The sequence below is a fragment of the Vitis vinifera genome, chromosome 14 (genome assembly GCF_030704535.1).
Source record: "Vitis vinifera cultivar Pinot Noir 40024 chromosome 14, ASM3070453v1".
NCBI classification, from domain to species: domain Eukaryota; kingdom Viridiplantae; phylum Streptophyta; class Magnoliopsida; order Vitales; family Vitaceae; genus Vitis; species Vitis vinifera.
Window position 1 is genome coordinate 13,863,292 of NC_081818.1, and position 19,778 is coordinate 13,883,069.

The 19,778-nt window shown below is 35.0% G+C and overlaps 2 protein-coding genes across 3 annotated transcripts in view; one reads left to right on the forward strand and one right to left on the reverse strand.

The window, feature by feature from the left end:
* Positions 1 to 13,577, forward strand: part of LOC100241276 (nicastrin) — a 48,767-nt gene extending 35,190 nt beyond the window's left edge. The window contains exons 12-16 of the mRNA XM_002264108.4: positions 714 to 785; positions 8,057 to 8,197; positions 9,556 to 9,640; positions 9,755 to 10,196; positions 13,022 to 13,577. Of these exons, the coding sequence (XP_002264144.1) occupies positions 714 to 785; positions 8,057 to 8,197; positions 9,556 to 9,640; positions 9,755 to 10,196; positions 13,022 to 13,286 (1,005 nt within the window). The 3' untranslated portion in view covers positions 13,287 to 13,577. The remainder of the gene's footprint in view (positions 1 to 713; positions 786 to 8,056; positions 8,198 to 9,555; positions 9,641 to 9,754; positions 10,197 to 13,021) is intronic.
* LOC104881534 (uncharacterized) lies at positions 2,547 to 5,513 on the reverse strand. 2 transcript variants are annotated; one of them, XR_009467740.1, is made up of 4 exons: positions 4,417 to 5,513; positions 3,510 to 4,319; positions 3,296 to 3,414; positions 2,547 to 3,186 (listed from the first exon to the last, which is right to left on the reverse strand). XR_009467740.1 is itself a non-coding variant. In XM_059742929.1 (4 exons), the coding sequence occupies exons 2-4, from the start codon at positions 3,655 to 3,657 to the stop codon at positions 2,701 to 2,703; spliced, it is 753 nt and encodes a 250-aa protein (XP_059598912.1). In that variant the 5' UTR covers positions 3,658 to 4,319; positions 4,417 to 5,493; the 3' UTR covers positions 2,547 to 2,700. The 2 variants fall into 2 exon arrangements, 1 of the variants encoding a protein (XP_059598912.1); XM_059742929.1 differs by having other exon boundaries at positions 4,417 to 5,493.
* Positions 13,578 to 19,778: the final 6,201 nt, after the last annotated feature.

Here is a 19,778-nt window from a genome sequence, read left to right on the forward strand (position 1 = left end):
TCTATTGGACAAATGAATAAATCCTTTAAAAAAAAATTTGAGATTTTTTTGCTACAATAATTACTAAAATTATTGTAAGATTTCTTTCTAATTTTTTAATTCCTTTTGAAATATTTCTTTGATTTTTTTAATCTAAAAATTTTTTACTTATATTTTTGGCATTTTGATTGTACCTTTAATTACTTTTCAAGTTTATAGATGACTTACTGTAATGCTTGTTTTAACCCTCCCCCATCCACAGACACACACAGCCAATGTTTCTGGCTCTGCCATTGCTTTGCAACACCTCTTACATTCTTCCTCCCTGCAACAAGCTTCCATGCCTTCCAGCAAACAACAGAAGCTTCACTCCCCAAACTGAATCCAAGAAGAGAAGTCTCTACCTCCCTCCAAAATGAATTCCCACCAACCACCTCGACCAAAAGCTCAAACGACTTAGAATCCACTGCAAACCAGCACCTCCCCCCTCTCATTCTTCAATGCAGGCTTCCCACCAACCACCTCTACTGAAATCAACACCTTTTCTGGAGTGATATTGATATCTTCTTGCATTTTAATTATCATATATAATCCATATTTATATATAATGTTATGTACACTTCATGTCCTATTGAATTAGGTGATTGCATATCTTGTAATTCAGTTGGAATTTTCATCATTTATACTTGGATAAATGTTTTTTTAACAGTTTATTGTTGGCTGATTTTGCATAGGTCATGGAAATTGGATCTGTTGGGAAGGGCTTTAGTCAAGGAGTAAAAACCTTTTTCGCTCATGTTGCAGAGGTGGGTAATTTATATTCTTGGAACCCATTATGTCACTCATCACATGACTCATGCAATTTTTTTTGAAAATCTTAGGTTCAAATATTATTGTTGTGGTCCCTAATTGGCGACACTTGTTGCATCTGTGCAATGTAATGTTGATGTAATGGTGGTGTACTTGGTGTTTTCAAGATTCAAAAAAACAAATAAATTGGGTCCATCAATTCATTGGCAATGCTATAATGTACGTTATTCCAAATACAGGTAGAAATTTACAAGCATTTAAGAAACTTAAGGGAAAGATGCAAAACTTTCACCATTTTAGTAAAGCCTTGCAAGAGGGTACCTTTTCTAACACATGCGTAGAGATTCAGATGGTACCTAAAAAATGTGTCATTATCTGTGGAGCAAATAATGTTTATGGAACCATAAATCCCAATACGAAGCTCCAAATATAACATCCAAATCTAAGACACAAGCCAAAGGCAAAGGGATTATAAATTTCTACCCCCTTCAGTGGCTGCAAAAATTGAGAGATTGCAAAGGGATTTTTTATGGTTAGGGGTTGGGGAAGGTAAAAGAGATCATCTTGTTAGTTGGGATGTAGTGTGTAAGCCGAAGGCAAAAGGGTGTTTGGGATTTGGGAAGATAGCTCTAAGGAATGTCGCACTCTTAGGGAAATGGTTGTGGAGGTACCCTAAGGAGGGTTCAGCTCTATGGCATAAGGTTATTTTAAGCATTTACAGATCACACTCTAATGGATGGGATGCCAACACTATAGTCAGATGGTTACATCGTTGTCCTTGGAAGGCTATTGCACAAGTCTTTCAAGAGTTTTCCAAGTTTACTCTGTTTGTAGTAGGAGATGGGGAAAGAATTCGATTCTGGGAAGACTTGTGGTGGGGGGATCAACCTTTGGGTTCCCAATATCCAAGACTATTTAGAGTAGTCACGAATAAAAATATTCATATTTCTTCAATTCTCGGATCTACTCGTCTCTTTTCATGGAACTTTAATTTTCATTGCAACCTATCTGATCCTGAGATAGAAGATTTAGAAGGCCCTCATGCGGTCACTTGATTGTCTGCATTTGTCATTTTCGGTTCCAGATGTAAGATCCTGGTCTTTATCTTCTTCAGGGCTTTTTATAGTCAAATCTTTCTTTCTTGCCTTATCCCAGTGTTCTGGTTCTTCTCCAGTTTTCCCTACTAAGTTTGTTTGGAAATCCCAAGTCCCTTTCAAGGTCAAGTCCTTTGTCTGGTTGGTGGCACACAAGAAGGTAAATACTAATGACTTGCTACAACTAAGAAGACCCTATAAAGCTCTTAGTTCTGATATTTGTAAGTTGTGCATGAGGTATGGAGAATCAGCTGATCATCTTTTCCTACATTGTTCTTTGACAATGGGGTTATGACACAGATTATTTCAGTTAGCCAAGATGGATTGGGTTCCCCCAAGGAGCATTTCCAACATGTTGTCCATCAATTACAATGACTTTGGTTTATCGAAGAGAGGGATAGAATTGTGGCAAGCTGTGTGCATCATAGTTTTAAAAGGCTCAAGGCGCACCAAGGCGCAAAGTAGTCCTGAAGCCTGAGGCGCAAGGCACATCTAAGGCGCGGGCTTTAGTGAAGTGAGGCGCACCCTAATTTACATATATATTTTTATATAATATAATCAAATTTAACAATCATTTATTTGTCCTAAACACATAAATCATCAAATATCATCCAAAACTTCAATTTAATAAACAAAAAACATAAAAATAAAGAACTCCAAGCATAAAAACAAATCCAAATCCATATTGCTAATTGCCTAATACATATCCAAATCCAAAGTTTCCAAACCTAAAGGTCCAAAACATGAAATTTGTCCACAATTCAAAAACATCATTAAAAAACACTTAAATCACAAATTTGTCCACAACAAGCAATCATCACTCCTCCTCTAAATCAACAAAATCATCATCATCATCATTTCCATCACCACATTTGTAGCCTTCCCCATCTTCTTCATCTGCTGAATCAACCATGTCTCCATCTTCATCTTCATCTATTAGTGAATAAGAAGGCAAAGTTCTAGAACTTGAAGCTATCCCCCTTGTTGGTGGTATTATGCTTGAGCTTGCTCTAGCTCTAGCTCTAGTATCAAACCTGGCCTCCTCAGCTCCAGCAGCTCTAGCAACATCACCCCATGTCAAATTGTCATCATCAAATACAAAATCATCTTGTGCACCTCCATGAGAATCCTCATCTTCCATTCTCCCTATCAACCATTCATTGCTATTATCTATATCTTTCAAGGAAATTGGGTCAATGGTGTTACGTTCATTGTATCTTCTCTTCAAGGCTCGATTATACTTGATGTACACCAAATCATTCAAGCGTTGATGATCTAACCTATTTCTCCTCTTGCTATGAATCTGCAAAAATTCATAAGCTCATAAATATATTTTAAAATTTTAACTTTTAAATTACATTCAAGACTCTATTAGACTATTACTTGTAATTATTTTGGATTTGGTCACTCACATTCTCAAAGATGCTCCAATTCCGTTCACAACCTGATGCACTGCATGTTAAGTTGAGGACTTTCATTGCAAACTTTTGCAAATTTGGAGCTGAAGCTCCATATGCAGCCCACCATTCAGCTGTAGTATAGATATTAACAATTTAGTGAAACAATTCACCTATTTTAGCAAAAATACAATCTAATCATTTAAATAAACAAAACTAAATAACTAACCTGGTGCTCTAGTCTTTCTTGTCCTAACAGCTAACTCATTCCCGAATAGTCCTTGGGCATTTGTGAACAAACTCACTTCGGCCACAACTTTTTCTTGCTTAGCAGGGTCTCTTGTTAGCCTTAAGATGCATTTATACAAATCACTCATAATGTCGGCATCATGCTCTATTTCTGGCTTATCATAGAAGAATTCCGGGTTCAAAAAGTACCCTGCTGCATGCAAAGGCCGATGAAGCTGAATCTCTCACCTCTTATCAATGATGTTGAAGATTTCTTTGTACTTCTCTTCATTTCCATTAAAACTTCTCACAATTGCATCTTTAGCTCTATTCATGGCCTCATAGATGTATCCCCTAGGAGCTTTTTTTTCACCATCAACCAAACGAAGCACACGAACTAGGGGACCCGAAACCTTTAAGCAAAACACAATAGTGTTCCAAAATGAAGGCATTAGAACTATGTTGGCTATAGTTTTCCCCTTCTGCTCTTTTGCCCATTTACTATCTGACCAATCTGAGCTTGTAAACATCTTCCTCAAATTGTTTTTTTGTTCATGCAATCGCGATAATGTGATGAAAGCAGTTGCAAACCGAGTCTTAGCAGGCCTAAGCAATTCCCTTTGTCCAGTAAACCGCCTCATCATGTTGAGTAGCCCTGAGCGATTATAAATATACCCATTTAGTGATATAGCCCTCTCCAATGTCCTCTTGATGTTTGGTAGCTTTCCAATATCTTCCAACATCAAGTCAAGGCAATGTGCAGCACATGGTGTCCAATACAAATGTGGACGCTTTAATTCTAACAACCTCCCTATATGAAATTGTAGATAATAAATTTACATAAGTTCTCAAGATAAATAATTCAAATTTTAAAAGTAAATAAAAATTCAAGAAATAGTATTTATTACCTGCCATCACATAACTTGAGTGATTATCTGTTATAACTTGAATAACATTCTCTTCACCAACTTGCTCTACCCATTTGTCAAGTAACTCAAACATCTTTTCTCCCGTCTTAATCATTGAAGAAGCATCAATGGATTGCATGAACATGGTTCCCTTTGAACAATTAACCAAAAAGTTCACCAAAGTTCTCTCTTTCCTATCGGTCCATCCATCCGACATAATTGAACATCCATTTTTCCCCCATTCCACCATATGATCTTTCATCAAATCTTTTGTGAGAGCCAATTCTTTCTTAAGGTTGGTAACTCTTACCTCATGAAAAGTTGGTCCCTTCATACCCACACCATATTGGCCAATAGCCTCAATCATTGGTTGGAAACTCGGATATGTGACTGCATTAAATGGAATAGCAGCCTCATACATCCATCTTGTGATAAGCGTGCAAGCTCTTTCTCTTGCTTCCTTTTTGTAGGCATCATTGATGGTAGTTTGATGCATCTTTCCACTCCTTTGATTTTGAACAACCATCTCTGCATTAGGAGTGAAAAAATGATCCATAGGACCTTTTTGTCTTAGTTTTTTTGAAGAAAACGTCCTACCACCACTTCCTCCTCGGTTACTACCTCCACTAGAAATGTTGGTGACATTCGTTCTACTATTAATCTCCTCACCAATATCTTCATCTTCCAAACCAAACAAATCTTCATTAACATATTCGCTCCCCATATTCATTTGCTCTTTTTGATTTTTCTTGGAACTCATATACTCTTCCATTTTTTCTCTAACATGTTCCGGACATTTTCTACACTTTTTAGCATTTCTATATCCACCAACAAGATGTTGTTTGTGTCTATAGATGCCTCCTTTGGTTACTTTCTCACAAAAAATGCATATGATGGTGTTCAAATCTTTTTCATTAACCAAACGACCATATTTCCACCCCGGATCTCTTCTTCCACTTGCACTAGAGTCCACTTGAGTTTCACTCTCATTATCCATCTTGCAAACAAATTATCTATACTCCACAATAAAATAATTATAATTAAATTAAGAAAAAAATTTGAAAAAAAAATGCATATCACATTATCAAATATCACATTAACAACAAATATGCATGAGTGCTTTTTATTTATTTATTTTTATTTTGTAAAATTTCCATGTCAAAAACTCAAAATATAATATTTATTTTTTAAAAAAAAAAATTACCAATGAGAGTTATGAGGTAAGAATGGAAAAAAATGCAGAAAAGTGAAGAAAAAAGAAAAATACCGAGGTCCGGAAGGTACGTGGCTATTTCCCCTTTATTTTTCTCCTATTTTCCCCCTATTTTTCTTCTTCTTTTTCTTCTTCTTTTTCTTCTTCTTCTTCACTTCTCCAGCACGGAAGAGGCTAGGGCAAAAAATGGCAGTGGTCTCGGGTTGAGAAAGACCAGAAAAGGGGGCTGGATGGAAGAAACAGGTCAAAACGGCGTCGTTTTGGCCTCTTTTTTTTTTTTAAAGAACAGGGTCCAAAACGGCGTCGTTTTGGGCCCAGAAATTAAAAAAAAAAAGCTAGGGCTTGGGGCATCTCTGCAACCCGACTGCTGGAGGAAGAGGAAGAAGAAGAAGGAGAAGAAGAAGAAGAAGAAGAAGGAGAAATGTTGTACCTGGTCGGGCCGTCGAAGGCGACTTGGGCGACCGCCTCGCGCCTTGCTGGAGGCGAGCGCCTTGCGCGCCTAAGCGGCGCCTTCGTGAAGGGGCGTCGCCTCTCTTCAGGCGAGGCGCCGGAGGGTGGCGTCGCGCCGCCCCGAGCCTAGGCGCGCCTTAGGCGCACCTTTCAGAACTATGGTGTGCATAGCTTTAATTTGGATTGTGTGGCGGGAAAGAAATGCGAGGATTTTTTAGGATAAAGTAAGGAATTCAGAGAATCTTTGGGATTTTATTCATTTCCTTGCTTCTCTTTGGGCTTTTTGTTCCAAGGTTTTTAAGGGGACTCCCCTTATTGTGTTACAACTTGATTGGCTAGCGGCGTGTAATTCCTTTGGGTTGGTCTAGTCTAGAGAGTTTGTTCGTTATCACATTGTATTTTCTTGTTTTCGTATTTTTGTAGTTTAGTATTCTTTGGCGGGAGGATTTCTCATCCTTCTCTTGTACTTCTTTTTTCTATTAATATATTACTTTGTCGTTTCCTATCAAAAAATAAAAAATCTAAGACACAAACCAAATGCTTATGGCAAGAATCCTAAAAATAAAGCCAACTTTACTATCATTTTAACTAGAGTTTTTAAGGCAGCCTTTATTTTTATTTTTTTTTCTTTTCCCTTTTTTCAATTTAAGGGAGCTCAAAGTCATAATATGATGTTATGATGATTGTTGAGCATGAATAACATAATTGTTTCTCAACAATAAAATATTTTCCCAAGCTAAATGTGGAGTAAATGTCTCTGGATTTTATTTTCTCCAGCTAGGGTTGTGTTTAATTGCCATAGGCTGTCTGCATGTGTGCTCTTTTATTGATTTAGTATTATTTAGTTGGGTGTGGAGTGTGCTCTTCAACCATTTCTATGGTCAAGTGCCCAAACACCACTGTCTCTCAAAAATTAGGATCATATTTCTGACAAGTAACGTTACCCAAGTTGATCATTCCACAAGAATGACTATTGTTGAGCAATCAATTTTTCTAAAAGCTTAAGTTGTTAGGAGTTTGGCATATAATGCATATCATATTTTCTAATAACCTTCCTCATTTGTGGCCCCAAATCTGCAGATGAAGAGATAGATAGGCCCATTAACAAACAAATCATGAAAAGTCTCCTTTGGGCTGGAGCAAGGGCTCAAGAAATTGAGGAAATAAACATGCAGTGTGGTGTGGTTTGAGTTCACCATCTCTTGCTAAACCTGGCTCTAATATTATAATAAATAACCAATTTTCCTTAAAGCTTAAACTGTTAGTATTTGGAACCATAAAGAATACAATGCTTTCTAACAACTATGGTATATGTGAATCCAGTTATTCTGAAATGGGTTTAGTTTGAGTCTTTTTTATTTGTTTGTTATTATTTTCATAAGACCAATACATCAGGGAAGTTTATAACTTGCTTTCTTGTGAATCTATTAAACTCTGTTGTAGTGACAAGTTTCTAACTTGCACCAGAAGGTTTAAACAGCTCTACTGGGAAAGAATAATGAAAATACAATAAATGATATTTTTTCTTCCTTGAAATTTTTTTCAGTTGCCTGTTTTTCTTAGAATCACTGACATTAGAAGGAAACACGAGAACTGATTCTAGGCATCCACTTATCCCACTCTATAATGTTGTCAGTGAGCATTGGAGTTAGGCACATCTTGAATTTGGTTTGTGTAAGTTCACATTTCATTCAGTGATAAAAGTAACTTGTCTGGGAAGTTGTTCAAGTGCTAGCTATTTAGGTTTATTACTTTCTTTCCTTCCTTCAACTATGGTACTTCTCATTTTTCATCACACAAATTATGGCTATGATATTGATTTTGGCATAAGGATTTTTCTTTGTAATCTCCTCTACTAGTGAATCTCCAATAAAACCAGATATTCAGTGGTTGGAAATTTCTATTATGCTACCTGTTATTCTTTCAATGTATTATAAGATTTTCCTTCATAATCAGCATGGCGGTTTATTGCTGTAGGTTTCATCTGTTACAAATGAAACATTGAATGCCTTACAGCAAGCTAAAGATTCGCTTAAATCTGAAAGCATCATGATCTCAACAGCAAATAGCTCAAATCCTGGAATACCTCCATCATCATTGATGTCATTCTTGAGAAAGGTTTGGGACACAAAATTAAATTATTGAATTTTCTGTCACCATCTACAGTTCTATTCTTATACCATTGAATATGTAAAAAGATATATATTATCTCCGTATCTTTTCCTTCTTGTTTCCCTCCTTTCATTTTCTTTTTATTGCTCTCTTGAAACAATTTATGAACAATATAATTCCGACTTCCTTTCTATGGCAAATTGAAGATGTTCTATTGCTAGAAGTATATCCTATGTTTCAAACCTTCCGGTTCATGTTTTCGTAGTTGGAAGACTTTAGGAATACTAACCAGCTTGACAACTCTTGTCCTCATTACTTAGCTTATTCAATCTTTATCTCCAAGACCTGCCCCATTTGAGGAGTTACTAACTAAACTGAATTAAGGTAAACATCTATTTATCAGTAATATTTTTCATTCCATGTAGGAGTGTTTGGAATCATCTTAGAAACTTTAAACAATCCTAAAATTTTGCCTGAGGGGACCATTAATTATTATTTAGAAGCAATAACAATGCTTTAAAATACAGAATAGAAATCCTACAAGCTGATTTCTGATATTTTCTAATGAGCAAATTTTCCTTCTAACATCAATTGCACTCCTTCACTTCTTCATTTTTTTATTACTGGATTCTTTTCCAAAAGCATCCAGTATACTTGCCTAACTTGGTTAAAAGTAGGAAAACTGCCCTCTTGTCATTTGTAATTTGAACTAGAATTCCTTGAAGCTTCAGTGAGTGAAGAAAAAAAAAACCATATGTTTTAAAACGTTAGAAAAAATACTGGATCCCACAACTGTATCTTAAAAAGTTGGAAGGGACACAGAATCCCTGCAGCCTACCTTAAAGGACAGGTCCAATATTGTTTACATGATGGCAAAAATACTTGAGTACAATGTCAGCCCTGCATCATTTGGAGCAGACAAATAAATGAGCATTAGTTGTTTGGTCTATTTTTAGGAAAAAAAACCGTCAGGCTGCATCAAACAGTATAACTAAACACTACAAAGGTCTCCTCAGTTTAACTAAACAACCTCCAACATGTGGAAAAAGTTTGGACTGACAAAATAAAAAGGGTAGGAAAAAGAAAAGGGAAATAAAAGGTAGGAAAAACAACCTCCAACCTGTAGCAAGTCTTCTTATAGGCATCATTAGATTTTGTGTCTCTATTAGTTACACAATTTCTGACACATGACATTATCAATAGTTGACAGTTAAAGGTAGGAAAAAGAAAATGGAAATAATAGTAGTCCACAAACATAATGTTTTCAAAACAAAAAGAGTATGGGATTTCATCAAAAGTTTGGGTTGACATTTGGTCTTGGGGAAATTTTTTTATGTTATTATCTGCTTTTTCTTTCTTAACAGAACTCTTCGACTTCTGGAATTGTTTTAGAAGATTTTGATGCTACCTTTGCTAACCAGTTCTATCACAGTCACCTTGATGATCTTTGTGAGTTCATTTATGTTCTTTATACTCGTTCTTTGTTAACTGATTGATCCATCTTGAATATTGGAGTTATCACAAAACCTGTTGTTTCCCATCTAATATGTCGTCTTTATGTAGCAAATGTCAATTCTTCAGCGATAGTGGCAGCTGCTTCCCTTGTTGCTCGTACTCTTTATATTCTTGCCAGTGATGACAAGGACTTAAGCACTTCAGCTCTAAGTGCTATCAATGTGAATGCTTCTCTGGTTGAAGCACTTTTGGGTTGTCTATTGAACTGTGATCCAGGTCTATCCTGTGATCTGGTGAAGAAATATATTGCACCCCGCACAAACTGCCCTAGCAACTATGTTGGCGTTCTTTTGGGGGAACCTTCCGCCACACTTTATCCTGGATATGTGAGTGATGTTTCTAGGTTTATATGGAACTTTCTTGCTGACAGAACATCTATTCCAAGGGAAAATGCTACTTCTGCTTGTCCAAAAGACTGCAGCAATGAGGGTGAAGTATGCATTGGAGAAGAATTAGATGGAAAGGGAGTTTGTGTTATCTCCACAACCAGGTACACTAGCAAGGATATAATAAATAATTAGAACTGTGTTGCGGATATGCAGGGTTGATCTGATTCAGTTTGAAATAGGTTCTTTTATTTTTTAATAAGCCAATGATAATATAATAAAAGCGCTAATCATTAGGAGCACAACACAGGAAGAAAAAAGAAACAGCCAATAATTACAATCCCAATCTAATACCTAGTGCGCAACCACTCAATGAAATCTATGAAGGATGGGGAGCCAACTTGAACATCATCTTAAGAGAACCACGAGACAATGTATAGGTTGGAAATTAGGGAGTCCTTAAGAAATTGATTTGTGTGTGCATCCCATCGAATGGTATTCAGTTATGTTCCTTCCAAATTGTTTAGAATAGGCAAAGAGTTGTTCTGCAAGCCTTTCTTCACTTGTTGCTCACAAAACTCTCCTAACATATTAGCAAATCTTTCACTGAAAGAGGAAGAATCCACAAAATGCCAAATGAAGAGAACAAGAAGTGTCATAGCTCCCTTGCTTCCCTACGTACAACAAGAACTCACCACAAACCAACCAAAGCTGCTTCCCATACAAAGAAACCCATCTTGGTGGGTGTCACAAGAATTTCATGCCACAAATCTTTTTCTTGTGATGGCACTCAACTTAGTGAACCCACACACATAGCACAAGCAACACAAGGCAAGACAAAAAACTTACAGGAACTCACTTCCCATCTTGTATTATTGCTCACAAAATACAAGAGATTTAGGCCTACAAACCTAGTACTCAGCCTATGCAGAGACCCTCTGCCAAATACATGTTATAACAGGGTATTTATAGGCAACCAATGATTGCTACTATTTTGGACTTGTTTTGTAGACTCAGTCCATACTCTACCACTTGTACCACCTGTCTTGGCACTTTCTCCATGCCTCTAGCTTCCCCTCAAGTGTTACCAGGTGCCCCATGCCCTTTTGCCTTTCTTCAGGTGCTGCCAAGTGGCCATGCACCTCTGCATGCACAACTCCATGTTACTGATGGATAGGAAACCACCTCTCCATTCAGTTATCAGTCACCCTAATGTCTGTTGATGAGTGGTGCCACTTCTTCATACATTAGGCCCTTTGATAATTGTCCATACATGTCAAGCATGAGCCATGCATCATGCCTCAGCCAATCAGCTCACGTGCTTTGCATGCTTTCCTTCCTTGGGCTTGCATGCTTCAGCAAACTTGCCCACATGTGTATGCCCTCCTTGGGTCTGCATGCATGCTCATGTGTGCTTTGCTAGAGCCTTTCATCAAGTTGTTACAGGGCCTCATGATCATGCTCACAAGTCTTGTGCATGGCCTTGCTCATTTACAACTCATGCACCAAGTTGTCCCCATCCAACCTTGTCTTAGCCACATCGCCCACGTCCACATGTGCCATGCTCCACTGATGACTCTGTCTCCACACTCTTATGCCTTGCCCAAGCCATTGTGCACTTGGGTGTGTTTAAGCCCTAATGGTGCCTTGCTCAGGTCCATGGAGAGGCCCAGTGCCCCACAGGTGTGCCACCACCCATCCCAGCCCCCCAGTGCACTTTTTAAAGAGCATTCCAAGTCATTTCCAACTACCAGGAAGGAGAGATATCAGGGATGCTTGCACAAGCATGATGGATTATCTGTAATTATAGAAAATCCAGAAAAATACCTCATTTGGAAAATTCAACTTAGGCCTCCAGGAACACAGGGAACCAATCAAAGCACCAACATCCAACACTTGCTGTGTGCTGCCATTACCACACACATGCCAATGTTGTTGCAACTCATGTCACAAGCTGCTCTAATCCTTCAACACTGCCTCAACCTAGTTCCCACCAATGCTCATTATTAGAAGCCACACTATGAGTAGTATTTCCAAGTCACCACACCTTACTCAAGTTAAGCCATGCCACCACCAACATGCCTTGAGCCATGTGGGTGCAAGGTGCCGCCTTGCCCATGTTGTGCCCTCCAGTGGCTACAGCACTAACAGTAGAACTTAACTAAGAATACCCTATTCTTGCAACCCTTCCAAACCATTCTGTCCTCTCTGATACAGCTTCCTAATTCCGAAGCAACTCTTCAATGTTTTCCACCTCTCAATCTTGGAGAAGTCTCAAGAAGCACAGAGTCCACAAGACAGTTTGAAATGGGAATGTGGTGGTTATGGGATGAATAGATCAATGCTACCTTTACCTTCTCTTTACCTAATCTCAACATTGGAAAATTCCAAACTGAACCAACCACTACTACCATTATCTATGGATTGACCTTATCCTAGTAGTATTCAAGTATGTTGCTCAATTTACCCATTATGCTAATGTATGTGGACAGCAAATAGATGGACAGGTTTCATTGCACCCTAAACCTGATCTCGCTGAACTTGGATTGGCTTTGATGATTTTACTCCAGTCTGTGCCTACACCTTATGTGTATCATCAACCTCTGTCTGAATAGGGTTTGGGCAGTACGGTTTAGCCATCATCTTCAGATGAGATGATTAATACCTAGGAATTGTAGATCTTCATGGATGCATTTGAAAGATTGGGCTATACGGTTTGTCTTTGATGTTCTGTGTTACCAGTTGCATTGACATGGCAGATCCCATAGTTTGTATGTCTAACATATGCTTGCTCAATGCACGCATTTTTACTGCCTTGACAGCAGGTTTGATGGGTGGTTTTGCTTGATTAAAGTAATCTATTAATTGTTGACTCAAATTGATACGTTAGCTCCTGGAATAATATCATATGCTCAACTGAGATTTATATTTGAGCTTCAAGATAGCTGTACATATGCCTAATTTAATAATATAAAGTTAATCATTTCAGGTATGTTCCAGCATATTCCACCCGGTTAATGTTTGAATCTGGAATTTGGAAGGTAATGCCCCTGAACTCCTCTAATTCAATGGGCACGGAGGACCCTGTTTGGACTGAAAGCAATTGGGATGCAATTGGGCTGCGGGTCTATACAGTACAGAATGCAGCTTATGACCGTCTTGTCCTACTGGCGGGTTTGGTTGTCACAGTCTTGGCTTACCTTGCAATAGTAGTCGCCAGAGCCTTCATCACAAAGGCCCTGAAACAGGATTGACTGGTGGTTTTTTCTGGTAAATTTTTTTTAATCATACTGATATGCAATTGGTGGAAATATGAAGTTTTTGGGGTTGGGGGAGCCAAAAATTGATAAGATTACTTCCATGCATCCAAATGAACTGATAGTAGTGCAAAAATTTTCAAGGATGTTACATAATTTGAGCTGCATCCTTGAATATTCCTCTGGATTTAATAGGTAGTGATATTGAAGCTCATGTTATTATTCCCGAATGTATTGACGAGAACAGAAAAGTGAAATGAAAAGCTCACATTTTCCTTTGCTTCTTTCTGAGCATGTGCCAAACAACACTGTCAGTACTGTGCTGAGAATCTTTGGCTTCACACACACAGATAGATACCTATATATCTACAGACACAATTACACTACAAATCTATATAAGCTTTAGGGTTTGTCAAATTTGGATTTGGTTGAAGTGCTCTAATTGGATGGAACAAACCCACTTGTATTTAGTGAAAGGAAGATGAAAAACATTAGCCCTCTTTTATTCGTGAAAAAATTAAGGGAAAAATTAAGGGAAAGAAAATAAAGAGGATGAACAAAATGAAGGAAAATAAAAGAATAATTTGAAGTTCATAAATTATTTATAGGTGCTTCATATTTATTTTACTTGTTTTAATCCTCTTTATATAAAGATTAAATAATTTTGAAAATTATTATGAATAAAAGTAGTATTTCCCTTATATGATCATCATGGAAAAAATATATATAGCAAAATAAGTCATGACTATTATCATTATTAATAGAAGTAGTAGTAAAATTTAGAAAATCAGCATCTGGCAGAGTTTGTATTTCCACTGGCAACAACACATCCATGTTGGAGCCAAGTTCAGGACATCTGCCTCCTGGAGATGACAACAAGCTACTCTGAATATATATTTTCTTGTTGCAGTCTCAAAGCAGTTCCAAGTCTATTTACTTTCCATTTTTTAGCATAATTCTAAACGATAGTTGCAAAGCGGATTCCAAAAGGCGGTTAGTGATTCAAATTCACTACCGTAAACTGTTTTTGGACATTATCATGAACAATTAATAATTCAAACTCATCCTTCTTAACATGCAAGTCCACCAAAGCATTCTTTTATAAAATATATATTAGATGCTAAATAGTTGAAGTAACAAAGCATTCTTTATGAAATAAAACATTAAATGCTAAATGGTTGAAGTAATAAGTATGATGCACTATTCACCCCTAAATTTGTCTTCGGTTGTACAATGTAGTACTAGTCACTCTTTGAGTGCATTTGGTAGTAATTATAACAAGCGTTTCTAGCATTTTTAACAATTGAAAAATATTAAAAAATAAATAAAAATACTTTCTAAAATAACTATCAAACAAGTTTCTCGTCTAATATGATTTAGGTTGTTTTGTTGTTAGCCTGTGTACTTTAATATTCATCATTTTTTATATTTATAATAATTTTTATTTTTAATTTATTTATTTGTTTTCTTTTATTTTTATTTTGCTTTTATCTTTTATCCTCCTTTTTAACCTTTATTTTAGTCTTAAATTTTCATGATGCATTTTTTTCTTTCACATGTGGAAAAGAGAAGAGGAAGGTTGAATTTGAGTACAAAAGAGTGAATTATGAAGACGAGAAGTTTTAGCCCGCAGAAGCAAGGAAATTAGTGGTTAGTTGAAGAAAAAAAGTTAAAAGAAGGAAAATTCTAAGAAGAGGTTGACAAAAGGGGAAGAAAAAATGAAGAGGGAAGTATAAAAGAAAGAAAGACTTTTTGAAGGAGTCAATATTTTCTATGAAAGATTTAAATGAGAAAAATTTGATAACATAATTTATTTTAGATAAATATTTTTCAATATTTACATCTTGTATTGATTATTTATTTGTGATATAGAAATTGAATTTTTTTAGTGGTTTTTCAAAAGATATTTGTGATATACATATATATATATATATATATATATATATTAAAATTGATATTTAGTGTAATAATTTTAATGGACCAAGACATAATAAAATAACTTGGGTTAGATGAAGTAAGCTCTTTAAGTTAATATTCATGATTTTTTTCTCATTTAATTTATTTAGTAAAATATTTTATATCATCCAAAATAAAGTTGTTTTTCTTTTCTCTTCTTTTATGTGTATTTGATAGTAAAATTATTTTATGACATTTATGCACAGATTTCAAATAAATTAAAATATAGTAGTATAAAATAACTAAAATAAAATATTTTTTGGTGATTAATTAATTGTTATATTTATAGTTTAAAGTTACTAAGGGTCTCAACACTAACTCAATATTCTCTTCAAATTAAAAGTTAAAAGTTCCTATAGCTTAGTAGTTTAGTGAAATTATGACTATCCAATAACCAATGTCATGACTTACAATAGGTCCTGACCAATCTATAATCATATATATTAGTGCATTTATAATATGAAACTTATCTCGGTGATCAAGACAAATCATCCATTCAATTAAGAAGTAGTATACTATAGCCTCAAATGAATTGTATGAGTTTATGAATCAATTATGAACAAGTCATCAACTTGTAAAAAACCTATGATTTGAATCTTCCATACAACTCATAATGCAACTTATATTGCAAGCTTAAATTCTCAATCATAAATAATGCACAAATAAGATAGTGAATGGAAAACTAGAATCATAATATAAATATTAATGACATCAATTTATTATTACACCATATCATGATTTTCAAGGCTCTATCCTAATAATTACACGTAAGTTAAGTTTTTAAAAAAAAAGTACTAAGAGTACACAAAAAGGGGTTAAAGAGCAAGAATAATCACAATTACATATGATTATCCTCACACAATCCTTGTATCAATTGACATAAAAGCTAAGATGATCATAATTTTGCACACATGACCCTAAATTAGTGCACATCCTTACTCTAAAACCTTATGCACATAAAACTATAGTGCACACCTGTTAACAATTATGCAAAGCTTCCATCCTCTACATTATGATCAAGCGAATTGCTACAATGTGTTGAAATGATCAAGCAATATGCTTTAGGAAACTAGTGTGCACATGATTACACGTAAGCCACTTGCATTGAAATTGTATTGCACGTACTTGATAAGTCTTGGGCATGACTCCAAATTTGGTTTCTTGAAGTTGTACTTGATCATTAGCCAATCCTGTTTGACCTATTATGATTGTAGTCTAAATAGATTATTCAAGATGAATGATAAGCTTGCATGAAGTAACAAGAAACAAAATGCTTCATGGATACATTAATCAAATGTAACAATTTGGATAATAAACTCTAAATACAAGTTTTAGATTTGAAACAATCTTTAAATGCAATTTAATCATATATAGTTGACTTTGGTTTCTAATCAATGGGATAATTTGCTCTCTTATAGTTTGAAATTGATATCTAAATTATGAATCTCTCTAGATTCATTATTTTTTATTTCTTAAGCTTATTAGATAGTTTATATATTTGTTATTTGAATTTCATATTTATTCATTTAGGTTCAATTTTATTTAGGTTCAACAAACAAATGAATTTTTTCAACTTAAACAATTGAACACATTAGTCTAGTCTTAAAAGGATGGCAACTTGGATACGACAAGTTGTAGTGATTCTTTCTTTAATTTTTCTTTTCCAAAATTGCTACATATTTAAGGCTTTAGTAAATCAGAATAGAGAAAAATAGTCATGGCTCCCTTAGAATTGCTAAAGTTCTATAATTAAGCTTCATTATGCTAAATAAGACTAACATTATTCTATGACAATTAAATTAAGCATAAGTTATAGTCCATAGACAACTACAGTATTGTATATTGTCCCTAAGAATTGATATCTACAACCCAATTTAGTAAGTGATATCAACTAATTAGATTGCATTTTAATCCTTGAGTTGTAAATTCACATTTTCTATAATCACTTGATATTTTTATTTTCATAACGATAAATATCAAAATCTAATTTAATGGAATTGTTGTGACCATGACATGATTATGATCTTTCACCTTTGGGTTACTCAATATTGTCTCATCAAAAGAATAGAACTTTAAGGATCATATTTTTCCATTTCTCATTGATTTATCCTTTTTGAAAGATGGAGGAGAATCAACTTGTAAAGACCTCTCCACAACAAGAGACATTCATAGCATGAGTGGCAACTAAGAGTGTACCCTCAAACACTATTTCATCTCCTCATTGTCACTATACTATGCCACATTTTAGTAGATCAAACTTTGCATCTACCGATTGCAATAAGCCCTTTATTGCTCCAAATGATCCTACACTTGGGAGGAAGAAGAATTATCGTCCACCTATCTTCTTGTCCTCCATTTTTGCTCTTCTCTCTAATATTTTTAGAAAGAAAGTTGTCCATAGATGGCTCTAAAAGTGTGAGTCTCAAATCTTATCAATGCCACCAAATAGTTATTCATCTTTTGAACCTTTACTCATAGAGAGAAGCTAGAACCTTTTCACTTCTCCATATTTGCTTCCTACCTTAGTTTTAGGGAGTGGATGAAGCGGGGGTTTTTGTTGCATATAACATCCAATAAAATGGGACACAAATGTCTAATAGATTGAATTGGAACCTATTAGGAACAATTTTGAGTACTATGACATTGTATCCAAGCTATCTATAGTGGGAGTTTGAGAAGTCAGTGGAACGTGGAAGTGTAGAAGCTATTTTATGAAAAAATCACCAAAAATCTTCAATTAAATTGGTAATAGATTGATAGTATTTTTCAAGAATCACTATCATCATATTGATCTCCTCATTCCATATTTTATCAATTAATTGTCAATTTTTTTTTTTTGAAAAGAAATCACCAAAACACCATTGCTATGAGACTCCTCGATTTTGTTTGGAGATGGCCGAAAGTTGATATATCATCCAAAATTTCAACAATTTTCCTAAAAAGTTGATACTTCGGAGTTAACAAAACATGACCTAAATGCAATAAAAGGCAACAAAAAGACCAACATGTGTTGGTATACCATAGCAATTGAAAGGACCACAAAATTAGTCCATGAAGAGTCCCAACATAGGGCCCAATTCAATAAACGAGTAAAAAATTGAATTAATTGGCTAAAAGGGATTTTAAAAAATCTCCAAATACATGAATACAACATTTTCCGCATTTTTATTTGAAAAGTAATTAATTTTTGACAAATGCCTTTTATCATTTCAAGTATTTACATATCTATACTATATATAAAAGTCGGAATGCAGAGAGTTTTGTTGTGACTTTCTTTTACCCATATTTCCATTAAAGATTTATGTGGTTGTCATTCCTTTCCCAGTGTGCCTCCTCTTTTGTCTCACATCACTTGCAGAAGTTTTTTCCTTTCAAAATAAACTTACCTATTTGTCATTCATTCGCACCACATGAATCATTTATTCTTCTTTCGCATATTAGGGTCTCTTCTTATTTTGTTCAACACCACCGTTGAACCCAAAACCTCACAAAACTCTTGTGATTATTTTTTAGCCCCATTCCATCCAAATATTTACGTGTTTGGAATTCATTCACACCATAAGAATCCTGATTTCTTCTTATTCTGGATATTAAGGTTTCTTTTTATTTTGTTCAACACCACCGCTAAACCCAAAACCTAAAAATATGAAGCAACTGTGAAGTGTACTTTAATGCCAGAAGAGACAAGGAAGAGAGTTGGATTTACAGAAGACAATAGAGGAGACAAGCAGATCGGGAATTGTAGAGATCGATGGATCGGAGATAACAAAGTTTTATATGTTTGATTTCAAAGATATACGAATTATATTTTATTAGAATTAATATTTCTTTCATTTGAGGAAACCTAAGTCAAAAATTTGTTTGGTCCTATGCTTGGTTTTGGTTGTTCTTTGTTTAACATGTTTGATTGTTGAGAAGATGGTGGCTTTAAGCACTTTAATTTTGGAGTTTTGTTGTTTGGGACCTAAGAAAATTAGAGACTCTTATGAATCTCAACTCGTGCTGATTTTTGAGTTAGGTTTTGCATTTCATTAGAAAAATATAATCGATTCACTCTGATTTTTAAGTTGAATCTTGCAATTTTTAGCAAACCTACAATAATATAGTAGATTTTTGCATTGAGTTTTGGATTTTCTCCAAACTTTGGAAGATGGTGGCATTGTTTGTTTTGAGTAGGAATCTTACACAAGAAAATGGCGAAACCAGGGAATTCGAACCAATCCAGAGTCGATCTTCGTTGAATGTGTCACGATAGGAGAATGGCAAATTCAGAACCCTAGGAGAGAGAAAATGCTTAGTATGTGCTTCTAAAAAAATTGTTACCTCCTCTATCTCTATCTATCTTCCCCACTACATTTAGTAGATAAGAAATTTACTATAATTTCTTTATTTATATCATTGTAGACCCCCAAATTTGTCACATTTAATTTATTTATTATTATTTGTTTAACCTAATATTTTGAACCTAATTTAATTTGATTTTAAATTTTAATTTTATTGTTATTATTATTATTATGTTCTTTTTTCATTTTC

What these genes read in the sequence shown, in the direction of transcription:
- LOC104881534 (XM_059742929.1), bottom strand. Translation starts at nt 3,657, where the DNA reads ATGAGTGATTTGTATAAATGCATCTTAAGGCTAACAAGAGACCCTGCT. An exon ending in AAGAAAGACTAGAGCACCAG is followed by an intron (nt 3,415 to 3,509) that starts GTTAGTTATTTA and finishes TCTATACTACAG; the next exon opens with CTGAATGGTGGGCTGCATAT. An exon ending in ATTGGAGCATCTTTGAGAAT is followed by an intron (nt 3,187 to 3,295) that starts GTGAGTGACCAA and finishes GAATTTTTGCAG; the next exon opens with ATTCATAGCAAGAGGAGAAA.